The sequence below is a fragment of the Acanthochromis polyacanthus genome, chromosome 9 (genome assembly GCF_021347895.1).
Source record: "Acanthochromis polyacanthus isolate Apoly-LR-REF ecotype Palm Island chromosome 9, KAUST_Apoly_ChrSc, whole genome shotgun sequence".
NCBI lineage: Eukaryota > Metazoa > Chordata > Actinopteri > Pomacentridae > Acanthochromis > Acanthochromis polyacanthus.
This window is the reverse complement of record NC_067121.1, coordinates 27,265,778-27,278,090: the sequence shown is the minus strand read 5'-3', so window position 1 is coordinate 27,278,090 and position 12,313 is coordinate 27,265,778. Positions and strand designations below refer to the sequence as shown.

Sequence of the window (12,313 nt, the reverse complement as noted above, 5' to 3'; positions counted from 1 at the left end):
ACATCTGCAGTTCTTTAACATTGAAATTGAACTTATGGACTTTCCACATCTGTACTGAACACTGTTGGTCTGATGTAAAACCATTTTAAAACCATATTATACACATGTTACAGTGAGTATCGTATAAATGTAATGGAGTCGCCGCCCTCTGTTTCCCTCTGTGGCTGGACTCCACAGACCAGCTGCTCACTGACGACTAACACCCTGACACCCTCTGCCCCTGGTGGGCCTTCATTCATACCTCACATGCACCTCACTGGGGGAGACAGATTTTCGAAAACAACCGCAGCACTTACATTGTGTCCCATGAGGGCAAATAAATCATCCTCAATGAGCTGTGGTTATTCTGTGTTCAAGCAGCAAACATCTGGTTTTCCATTGAGGTTCTGAATATGTTGTGACAGACACCACATTCCTTTTTACCCAACATCTTCTTAAAAACATTCACTGAAATGTCACTTTTTGGAATAACCTTTTAGAAAAATGGATGTCGCCACCTCTGATCTGAAACATGAGGCCTTTTGATGACTTCTATCCAAACAGGAGATGATCCTCACTGCCCTTGTTGGTTTGATGACCACCGTATTAGACAAGTTTTGTCATGTTCTTCACACTTTTCATCTGCTTGTTCCTCAGAGGTCAGTCACCATGTTCTGAGAAATGGTGCTCACACATGTAACGCACACTGTGTAGTGGTTCTGTACAATAACACCGCTGTACCTATAAGACTCCTTCCTCTGCAGAGCAAAATAAAGAGCTAATCCACCAAGTGGACGTCATGTTTTTTAACATCAAAACAATGCACTGCTTCATAGTTGTTTTCCTCCTTTGCTCAACCATAAAAAGCACATTACCACAACATCCAGGCGTTTCATTTTAAACAACTTATGGACATTACTTAGCGGCATGTGATTACATTTTGTGGTGATTTTCATCAAGGCTTTAACCCAGAGATGCTGGGTATTTTTGCAAAATGTCAGTGGGCCATTTAATAAAAGGCAATTATATTTGAGTGAACATTAAAAGACACAGATTTTAGCTTTTTTTGAAATCACTTTTCCTCCAAATAATCTCAGAGCAAAGGGGCATTTTTTAAAAAAATGTTTAGGATCTAAGCAAGCAATAAAACTCCAATGTAATACAATTTAACTTCAATGTGAACTAGAAATTGGTCAGTGGGTCAGCTGGCATCCTGATTTCACCAGCAGGTCCTAACCTGAACATCACTATTTTAACTAGTTAAAACATTTTATAGGCTAGTATTAACATCTCAGCTCTTGTGAATGAAAATTGCACTCAGATTTTCAGTATAAATCTACCATGTGTGGCCTTAAAGGAGCGTTCTTTAAAAGTTTAAGCTCTCTGACTACACACATGCACACATTTTGAAGCAGCATTTTCAAACAAATGCTATGAAGCTGAATACAATTGAATGTGTTTTTTCATATTTTCATACATTTCCATTTGCCAAGCATGCAGCGGGAGTGCAGTTCATGCCTATACTCTCCATTATCATAACAGAAAGTAACCCTGGCATAAAGTAATGCAGCAATCGCTTCACAGTAAGAACTGAAGAGTCTTCTTACAGTTTCCTCTAATGTACAGAAAGTAATGGAAACCAATGGATGCACTGATGAACTGGAAAGGAAAATCCTTCAAATTTAAACATGACAGCATGCTTTGCATAATGGTTAGCTGTGATGTAGAGTGCACTGTATGTGTTTGTACAAAGCAGCACTTTGACTTTATTGCACATTAAAAACCCAATCACTGTTATCTACTCCACCCACTTTACTTCTTCCACTATCAGGTATCAGCGTTGGGCCGTGTTTATTTATTATAAATGCAGTAATATACAAGTGCAGGAGTACACAAAGCATCTACATCTCTCTATATTCATTACCAATTCCACTGTTTTCATGTTTCATGTGCAGCAGTAAATCAAGCTTTACAGACTTATCCAATAAAAAAAAAAATCAAGTCATTGAATTTTTGAATTTTTATTTATAAAAAAAGTCATACAAGTGTCAAATTTAAGCAGCTAAAATGAGAACGGGGAAAACACAAATCAAACATTTCCTTTTATAACATGCTGTAAAATGTCAATATAATAAATGTCATTCGGTTTTATTGCAGTAATTAAGATGCAGATGACCAAACTCAGTAGTTTGTTTGGTTAAAAAAAAATATCAGTGCAGAAATCTGTGTAACTGTGGTAACTATATAAAACTAAAACTGTACATTTCCTACATTGGCATGACTAAATTACAGTCCTACCAGGTGTTTGATAATATATCAAAACTGTAACCAACCATACCAGCAAAGAAAATCAGCATCATTAAATAAATAAGTTATTTAAATACAGATTCATACCGCCATCGTCTGGAAGAAATGAGTAAAACAGGAACTGAGTGAAAAAACTATTATTCAAAAATGCTTCCATGGAAAAGGTAAAAATGTGAGTTTCATCATGAAACAACATATGTACAGAGAGGCAAGAGTCAATCTTATTTAGTAGAAATATTATTGTTGTTACTTGACTGTGAACAAAATGTGGTGAGAGTGAAAAGGCAAAAATCTGAAGGAAAGAACAGTCAGGCGGCAAGTTAAATGAGCCGTAGTGTCAAAAAATACAGTTTTTTTTAACGCATCGCAGTCTCAAAACATTTTTAAATACTATCGGGTGTCAAGCAAGTCAGTGTTTCTATGGTCAGCTCATTCCAAGGTCTAGTAACTCGAATTCTGAATGGTCTTCAGCTCAACAGACACGTTTGTCCTTTTGAGTGAACAAAGTACATATCAAACAAACCACTATACTACATTAGGATCATTACAGATATTTAGTATAATATATATTCTGCGTATCCTCACTAATACTGTATCAGAACTGGCCATCCGGTGCTTTGAAAAGGCAGATATTAGGTTCATGCACAGCAACAGACTGCATCCAATTCCTCTGTATCTGACTGGCCAGTGGGTGGTTAAAATTTAACAGTAATTTGACCTTCAAGAAAAAAAGCTTCTATTAAAATTTTAAATTTTACTTTTGCAGTCCCCATAGCTAAAATACTTCCCTGATAGTCTTGCAAAAAGAAGTTAGGAGATGAGCTAAATGAATGGTACAGACTTGTGTAACAGGAAAAGCTAAGCATTTGAGAACAAAACAAATACTTCGATTTTACTGTAAATAGAGCCGGTAAATCAGCGACTTCACAGCTGCTATTGGGTGGATTCTGTTACCTCTGCACAGAACCACACTGGCTGTTTCCAGCCTTTGTGCCAAACTAAGTTAGCTAAACCCCAGAGAGAACAGATTTACCATATAGATCTGACACTGGGAGCAATTTTCTCATTTAACTCTTTCATTGTGTTTTGAGGTGGTAGAAAATATGTTACCTAAAAACCAGCCCTGATGCCCCAGTGCCCCAAATAAGTGAAGGAATGCACCGAATGGAAGTCTGCCAAATGACACAGCGCAGTGTGCCTTCTCTTTCTAACTTCATTACCCTCGATTTCTCCTTACAATTTTATCAGCTGCTTCGGTCTTTCCTCTCTTCCTGCAACAGCTCCTGTGTGTCTCACTTTCCCTGTCAGTGTGGCATCTCGTTCTCAGAGCAGGCCGGCCAGGCTGGTTGTAGGTCCGTTCTGAGGCTGAAACTGCACGGGGGGGAGGCCGTCTGTCCACTGGAACGCAACACAGAACACAAAAGTTTCTCAGAAAACCCGAGCAGGGAGGGATGACTCACTGTTTACAGTATGGCTTGATGATTGTTGTGCTTACACTGATGAGGTTGTGTTCGGGAAGGCTGCAGGCTGCGATGTGGTCCTGCAGGAGCTGCTGGGAAAAGTTCTGATGCATCTGGGCGGCCTCGTGGGCGTCCATGGTGTTTCCACAGGCCTCGTTCAGATCTGCTGAGAAAAGACCATTATGAATACTGATGATAGTTCATGTTTACCTGCGACTTTTGATCCGAACGCCTGATCTCAGCTTAGATGTACGTAGCTGTTGCAGTCGGACTACGTGTTTCTTGACCCACTTTGTTGTATTGCCTAAATCTTGTTGTCTTCTACTTCAGCTGTGGCCTCATTGCTCTGTGATGTACTGACGCTATAACTGGATGACAAACGGGTAAGTCTCTCTTCTCTGTTCGCGGAATACTGGAATGAAATGGTTGGATGGAAAACAAAAAAACAGCTTTAATATTTTTGATTTGCTCAGTTGTTTTTGTACATATAAACGTGTGTTGATATGTTAAGGTAATGTCATGGTGTGTTCATGTAACCAGTTACCTTGGGGACAAAGATAAATAAATAAAAATAAATGGTGTAAGTGTGGCCCAAGGAAACTAAATTACATCACGAGCAACTGTCCTCTGTTAGGGGGGAGCCTAAAAATGGTAGCATTTGTCAGCTGGTTCATCCTGCACTTCTATCTTTATACTTCCTACCAGCCAGACAGCTACGCAAAGGGATTGGATATTTATTAATTTGTGACTCAACGTTAGATCTGTAGTCAACTAAAGAAAATCTTGATTAACTGAAATTGTACTTATGTGCCTCATTTTTTTAAAACTGAAATGATAACAACAGACTCAAACTATATCAACTTGTGATCCCATAACTTAAACTATTGAGGAATATATTCCAGACAAGTTCGTCTGTTGTTTTTAGATGTTATGTCATGTTGTTTGTTGAGCTGTAACATGCAAACTACGGTTTGCAAAGTATACACTTGAATATTTGAATATATTTTTAAAAAATGCAGCCACACCGACAACGTCTTTGTCATAGTGTCAGTTAGTCTGGAGCTGAACCTGAGTAAATGTTTAATAAATGCTAAAAAAAAAAAAGCAGTATCTGGCTGTCTCCATTAGACTGAGCAAATTCAAAGTTGTGAAAATGCAGCAGTGTTCACACAACAAACACTAAAAAAAAGGAACAAAAAAGGATTAGTCCTGGAAGATTGTTGATGTAGTGCTTTTCTCCTTCAAAAGTAACTCTAGTATTTATACTGCCAATGTGAATTTGGTTGGATGACAGTTAATATGCTCACACCAAATTGTCCCAATGAGGGTTTATGCTCTACTGCCAGTTTATTATAGCCTAGCCGCGCTAGACCCATGTTTCTGAAGGCACAAGGGTCTAGGGCCGCTTGACAGGGAGGGAGGCGGGCTAAAAGGTTGTCTATCAAATCACTCTGCAGCAATTGGGTAGGTATACAACCAATCAGTGCAACGAATAGGCTGACGTAGTTGCTAGAGCGCCGGCGGATTGTGGCTAAGTCCCATTAGCTTCCCAACCAGCGGAGCCAACTGGTATATTAAGGATTTGCCATATCCCGTCGGCATAAGTCCAAACACGTCTTTCTTCTCAATGAAACACTTCAGTGCCGTCCTTTGTTTATCTTTCAAGTTGAATTTTAGCTTCAAATCTTTAAGGGCTGTGGCCAAAGCCGAGTCGAAAGATACCCGTTTATTGTGCGCCGGTTGTTTCTGTCAGAATCGTCACGCCTCTGTCGTCACTTCGTTACGCCCGCCTTCTGACTCTACACTTCATGGTGATTCGTCCGGCCAGTTTTAGGAGAATCCAGCCTCGAGCCTTATGGAGGGTAACTAGACCCACCCTGGCAGAGAATTAAATTCGTTGCCGTGGGTTGTCTAGCGCGGCTAGGCTAAGTTTATTAGGTACACCAAGCTAAAACTAATGCAGTCTAATACACACTCCTGTGATACAAATCGAATTCATGACAGTCCTAATGTTCGCTTTCTGTGTCAGCGCATTTTTGAGAAGAGAACTCTTGAAGTGTACTATAATATACTGACACATGTCTCTGCTTTTTCTCCATAGAGTTGGATCAGTTTTATATTATATGAGGGCAGGCTGCATAGCAGACAGAACAATATGGTTGTAGAACTCAACACAGTTCAACAGCACCGCAAACTGCATCCAAATTGATCATAACATTGAATCAGGACAACTGCAAACCAGTTTTAACACAAATGAATCATTATAACCTTCATATGGATATTTATTCTGCAGAACCTTTGGATTGGTCTACATTAGCTTAAGCTACGTGTACCTAATAAACTGGTAACTCAGTGCATACTCTAGGTTGAAGCCATTCTATTTTGGGACACTCTGTACGCTTGCTTCTTGTGCCCCCTTTGGGCCAAAATGTAAACTAAATCTGTAGAGGACAAATTTATTTATTTTTTTGCAAGACATATTTTCAAACAGCATTTCAGCTGTTAAGAGGCTCACAGCTGGACATTACACTTGGACATTTTTAGATCTTCTGGCTGATAGTTGTACCTTTGAGAAGAGCAGAGGACCAGAGCTGCACAGACATGTCAGGGATCTTGCTGGCCAGCTGCATGGCAGGAACCACCATATTGTTACTTTCCTAAAGAACATGCAGAACCGGACAAGCAATCAAGATCACACCTGCAGTCCAAAGATAACCGCACAACAGCATGTGTAGTCTAACAGATAGGACATACGGTGACTTGTTGACTCACCCTGTGGTTGCCTAGAACAAAGAAGATGTGACCCAGTAGGACTAGTGAGCAGGCTGTCAGCCTGTTTAGATCCTCGGCATTAGACATCTTCAAAGTCTCCCTTAGAAATCTTCTGTTGATACAAACTGACATGTTAATGTCTCTTATTGTAAACTAAATGACAAGGAGAAACCACTTTTACAGTACACATATTAACATTATACAGTAGCTGTGCTTACTTGGCCTCGTTGTAACGTCCCTGGAAGAAAGACAGGAGCCCTCTGATGTAAAACGCTGCAGCTCGTAGACAATGAGAGCTGAAGAAGACAAAATTACAGCGTTTCAAAACACATGAACATGGAATACGTTTTCATGATGTGTTGTTGTCCACACTGTATTTAGTTACCTGACAGGAAAGTTGTGATCAGGGTTAATCCTCTCTAAAAGGCTGTACAGCTGTGGATTCAAAAAGTGAGTTGAAAGAATGAGCACTGAAAAAACAGACCTATATGTTTTGTACATGTTTAAATGCTTGAGGAAGCAGCAGCAGTTTCCAAACCTCTTGATGTCTGTTCCCTTCACGGATGTAAACACTGGCCAAGTTTGTCACAATGAATGTCCACAGCTCCTGATGTGTTGTCATCTAAGACAAGAAAGAAGAGAAATGCTGACAATTGAGTTGGATCTCATAGTCGGAGCTTTTATACCCCAAATGAATCCTTTTTGACATGTTTACAGTTTTTATAGTCATTGCTGGTACATGGTTACTTTGTGTTTTCAAAAATTTTCACTTTTCAGAAACTAATACCAATATACTAATAGCCAATGTATTTCAGACTTTCTGCTCAAGCTTATCGTGGCTCAGAATGTGTCTTTGGGTTATGGCTAGACCTGACATTAAGATCAGTCTGTACACAGGAAAGGCGATGAGTTTTTTATTTGCAATTAGAGACACTGGCTAAAATCTCTTTAGGAGGGCAGCAGCATTTTCTCTGTGCGGGAAAAAACATGCCAGTGAGTTTCCAATTTCTGGATAAAGACAAGAGTTCAGACAGAGTTCAAACCCCATAGCAATCTTTTCTAACTTTTTCACCTTCTTTTAACTTTTCTTTTCTTGTCCAAATTGTGTGAATTACTGCTGGTGACTTTTTTTGAACTGTGCTGTCTCTAGACATGCTCATTGGGAGACTTTAGCGCTGCTCTCTGCAGCGAGAAACAAAGCAATGAGGGAAGGGAGCCAGGTGCACACAAGCCAGGACAAGTCAGGTCACTGGACAGTTAGATGGACAAGCCAACGGCCCTAGTGAGAAATAAAGGAACTTTGTGACTGCACTGTAAGATGCTTCACAGAGACATGGCTACTGGAATAACTCTGGATTTCTTTGTTTTCATCGATGGTTCTCAGACAATTTGGACACAAGAATAAATTCTTGAGTGGCAAGAAAAGAGGCAGATGGCCGCTGTTTTTTTTTTTTGACAACATGTTGCCACCCTGGTCATAATCCAAAGGCAGAAAAAAAATCTAACAGAGATTATATGAAACTCACCTGTAGTGCAGCAGTGAACTGTGCCTCAGCGTTATCCATGCAGTTCACAGAGATACAGTAAAGGCCCTGACAGAAAAAAAGAGGAAAAGAGAAAAGAGTTCATATCACAAGTAGTTCTGTAGCTACTTTAGTTTGGAACCAAGGCTTTTAGAAAAAAACTATCAATGAGAAATGAGGAAAGGTCCAAATGTCTGGGTTTTCTTTGTGTGTGGACTTACCAACAATGTATGCAGCTGGGCAGCATGATTTGTAAACAACCTGGGTGACTGCTGGCAGAGCTGACAAACCTGAGAAATCTGAAAACAGTTCATCAAAAGCTTAACCTACAGCCGGAAAATTCAGACTCTCTCCAGAGAACGTTGGTGTTGTAGAATCTGAGCTTTCTTTCAGCATCAACAACTATGTGGCAATGTGCAGATGGATCTCTACAGCTGATGACTCACTTCTTGTAAGGCTGTGGCCTTGTGTCCAGTAACCAGCCGGCACATGATGATATGCTCCAGCAGGATGACTTGGAACGTGGACAGGATGGGACTGTTGTCCAGCACTTTGAGAACACACAGATGGATCAGAGTTGATTCACTAACACTGTCATCAAGGGGGAGCGTATTCCAGCACACTTACTCTTCAGCTTCTCCAGCTGCATGAGCGCTTTGTCTGTGTACTTCTGTGCCTTCTCCAAGTAGCCCGCCTGCATGGAGTGCATCACTGTCACCTTTTGTACAAAAAACAAGACACGTTTTGGGCTGCCGTTTCAGAACATTACACTCTTTTAGAAGCTGTGTGGGTGTGACAAACTCTCACCAGGTACACTAGCACACACATATGCTCTTTGGGGAGCCAGTGGAAGAGAGCTGCCGGATTAGTGGGAAGGATCTCATCATCGTGGAGGGTGGAGATGGTCTGGATACACTGCTGAAGCTGCTTCAGACATGGCTTCACACTCTTCACCTACACCCAATACACACAGAAGGACTATTTGAGCATTAAATCTAATCTACAATGTTAGTTACTTTTATACCATTATGAAGCTGACTACAAAGCACGCACATTAAGCAGTAATTTACGACTAGGTACAACACCAATTTACAATCGAATCCATCGCTTTACACAAGAGCACAAGTTTTTGGTACAAGTTAGAGTTATGGGGCATTGCACTAATTCAGTTAACAGGTTTATATATTTTGAGTATTTTATTTTATCTGTATATAGTGAGTGTCTTTTTTAATTTTTTTTTATTTACAGCTGGGAATCACCCATCAAAATTTCATCATGCGTAAACTTAATGACAATGTAGATTCTTGATTCTCGATTAACAGTTTCAAATTTTTGGAGGAAAAGTGAAAAAATATTACAGTTATTACAGTTCTGTATCTGAGCCTTGATATTGGTATAACACTGACAGTCAGTAATGAAATATGGGTATGCTGTTGCACCTGTCCAGCATCCAGGTAGTGTGTAACCTGCAGCACCAGGAAGAAAACTCTCAAAGACTCCTTCTGAATGGGGTTTCCCTGCCAGTTTTCAACAATGGTCCCACACAGCGTCAGTAGCGGGTGCACCTCGCTCAGCTTCCTCTCCATCAGCAGCAGCTGCAGAGTCACAAATGCACATACGGTTGACAGAACTGCACAGTGGAAAGGCACAAATAATACGTATTGAGCACATTTAATGAGAAACAGATGATTTAAGCTTACCATCCCTTTACTTAATAAGAACAGAGATCTGAAAGAAAACATCAAACTGAATGTGAGACAATGCACAACCACAGTCTTAGTGTGATCAAACACAAATCTAATCTGTTTACCTTGTGTATTCGGATCCCATGACTCTTGCATACTCTGCACCCACTCCTAAGAGGTCACAGGCAGACACTAAATCTTTCTCTAGTGTGTGCAGTTGCTGACAAAGAGAAGATCATCATTCCTAAATTAAACATGCTCCAAACAGTTAACCAAATAAGTTTGCAATGCATGACACTACTTACTGCCAGCTGGAAGAGCAGTCTACAGTGCCAGTATGGAGTTTGCTGAGAAATCTGGATGGCCTTCCGCAGCACTGGTTTTGCAGAGTCCACCAAATTCTTAAATAAAGAAACCAGTAAGTACAAGTAACATCTGTAACAGAATCTGCATTATTTTACTTATTTACGTATGGAAGTTCTAACCTAACATGCATTTATACAAGTTTACTAAAGTTTCCCTCCTACTACTTTTTGCAGTGCATTAGTACTACATGATACTATGTCATGAGATAGATGAACCTACCTGTTGACAGTAGAACTCCGACAGAATACTCGCAGCTTCAAACTTGACGTCTTCAAATTGAGAGATCTGATTGACGTTATTAAGGAATATAAAAACAGGAGATGCATTGATGCTGGGGTAACACATTTGGTAGAAGTTTGTATGCATATTCGTGTTATGCATTATAAGGATACTTGTTGTGATATAAACCACTGAAGAATGAAACCAAATAAAGAAAGCACAATATTAGAGTCAGCATCACAGTGAGAATGGATTTTGAGAGCTGCTGCAGTGATCATAAAAGCATCACACACCGGTGTTCATGTCTCTACTAGTACCTCATCGTACCACAGTCTGCTATCTATCAGACACAAACATGGCTTCTGCTCACCGCTTTCTCCAGGTGAGTCTGGGCCAGCTCGCTGTTCTTTGTATGTCGGTAAAGCACCGAGCCCAGCTGGAGGTGAGTCCGGGCCTCGACCCTCGGAGGCGGCTTGAACTGAAACACCGCCTGCAGACAGTGGACGCAGAGACGGATCTTCGGCGGACTCGACGTGCGGAAATGTTCTGCGAAGCCCAGCAGGGCCAGGTACCAGGGCTCCGGGGTCTCTGTGCTCGCTGCCATTCCGACTACGTCCGGAGACAAAAACAAAAACAACAAAAACGTATCAATCCACCGCTGGGACGACGTCCACCAAGCCAGCGTTCAGCTCCAGCCTGTCTCCCCGCTGCTTTCAGTCATTTGCGCGAATCTGAGAACCAGCGCCAAGCGGGTGTTGCGCATGCGTAGTCTGGATCGTCCCAGGAAGTTTTGCGGAAGTTAGTGATGAATTCCCGCCACCTGCTGGATGGAAGAGGAAATTCATTTACCGACGGTCTATTTTTTTTAAGAAAAAAATGTGTATTTGTGATTAGAAATGTTATGTTGCCGATAAAGCTGACTTTAAAAAGTATGTTTTTACTACCTCCGACCCAAGCCCACAAAAACTGAGGTGGATCTGTTCTGCCTGGCAACCGCTTCTGATTGGTGGGAAAAATTACAAGGTTCGAATCAGAGCGCTTAAATTAATATTTATATTCTTGTAAATAAGTAGTAATGACGATTCACTTTTATATTTATTTAAAAATAATTGTATTGATTTCTATTTAAGGCCTCAGGTCTGAACGTACAGTTTATTAAAAAGGAATTCCACTGATTTTACCTGTTTTTAATATTTAAATTAGTGAAGTCAGTGTTTGTGATAAATATTATTGTCGGGTCGTAACTTGATATGAAAATTGTAGTTATTTAGGTAGATGTGTGTCATACTAATGTTGCATAATCTTGCTTAAATACATCCAAATTAATTATTTGTTTCTTGCTCATAATATTTAAATAAGTCAAAAACATTTGCATGACAAATAATATTTTAGAGTCTTCAATTATTTAAGTAGCAAAGGAAAATTGTGTGATTGCTAATATTTAAGTGAGGTATATTACGTGTAAAAGATAACATTTTCACATGTAAAACCGCATTTCATACCATGTATCTAATTATTTTAAAATACTAAAAATGCCTCCTTTATTTTGAAGTGACATAAATTTATCATTTTAAAGTGACCGTTTAATTTCTACTGTGTGTTAAGGGGTTCATGTTGGAAATAATCACGTGACACCTTTCTCTAATAATAATAATAATAATAATAATAATAATCATGTTTTTATTATTTTAAATGTTTACACTCCATATGAATGTTATAGCAATGAGGATGAGTATCTTAGTAGGCTTGCTTTTGTAGGTTCATTTATTAGGGAAAATGCATGCACATGTATGTTTGTGGTTGGCGATATGAATGCTGATATCACTGATAAGAAATCATTATTCGGTCGATATCTGCTTCAATTCTGTGAAACTAGCAAGTTAATTATCACTAGTAAAATATTGTTGCCATCTGAAAGCTACACATATATCAGTGAAGCATGGGATACAACATCATGGCTGGATCATTGTATAAGTACAACTGATGCCCATGACTGTGTGGA

General features: G+C 39.8%; 1 protein-coding gene across 3 annotated transcripts; it reads right to left on the bottom strand.

The window, feature by feature from the left end:
* Positions 1–1,984: 1,984 nt before the first annotated feature.
* Positions 1,985–11,091, bottom strand: mau2 (MAU2 sister chromatid cohesion factor). 3 transcript variants are annotated; one of them, XM_022197578.2, is made up of 19 exons: positions 10,682–11,090; positions 10,485–10,502; positions 10,312–10,377; positions 10,032–10,127; positions 9,852–9,946; positions 9,742–9,769; positions 9,481–9,636; positions 8,849–8,995; positions 8,669–8,759; positions 8,488–8,591; positions 8,263–8,340; positions 8,045–8,110; positions 7,057–7,140; positions 6,904–6,953; positions 6,737–6,814; positions 6,519–6,630; positions 6,313–6,403; positions 3,782–3,912; positions 1,985–3,684 (listed from the first exon to the last, which is right to left on the bottom strand). In XM_022197578.2, exons 1-19 carry the CDS (start codon positions 10,913–10,915, stop codon positions 3,610–3,612), a joined length of 1,800 nt encoding a protein of 599 aa, XP_022053270.1. In that variant the 5' UTR covers positions 10,916–11,090; the 3' UTR covers positions 1,985–3,609. The 3 variants fall into 3 exon arrangements, with proteins under 3 accessions (XP_022053270.1, XP_022053271.1, XP_022053272.1); XM_022197579.2 differs by having other exon boundaries at positions 3,782–3,909; XM_022197580.2 differs by lacking the exon at positions 10,485–10,502 and having other exon boundaries at positions 10,682–11,091.
* Positions 11,092–12,313: the final 1,222 nt, after the last annotated feature.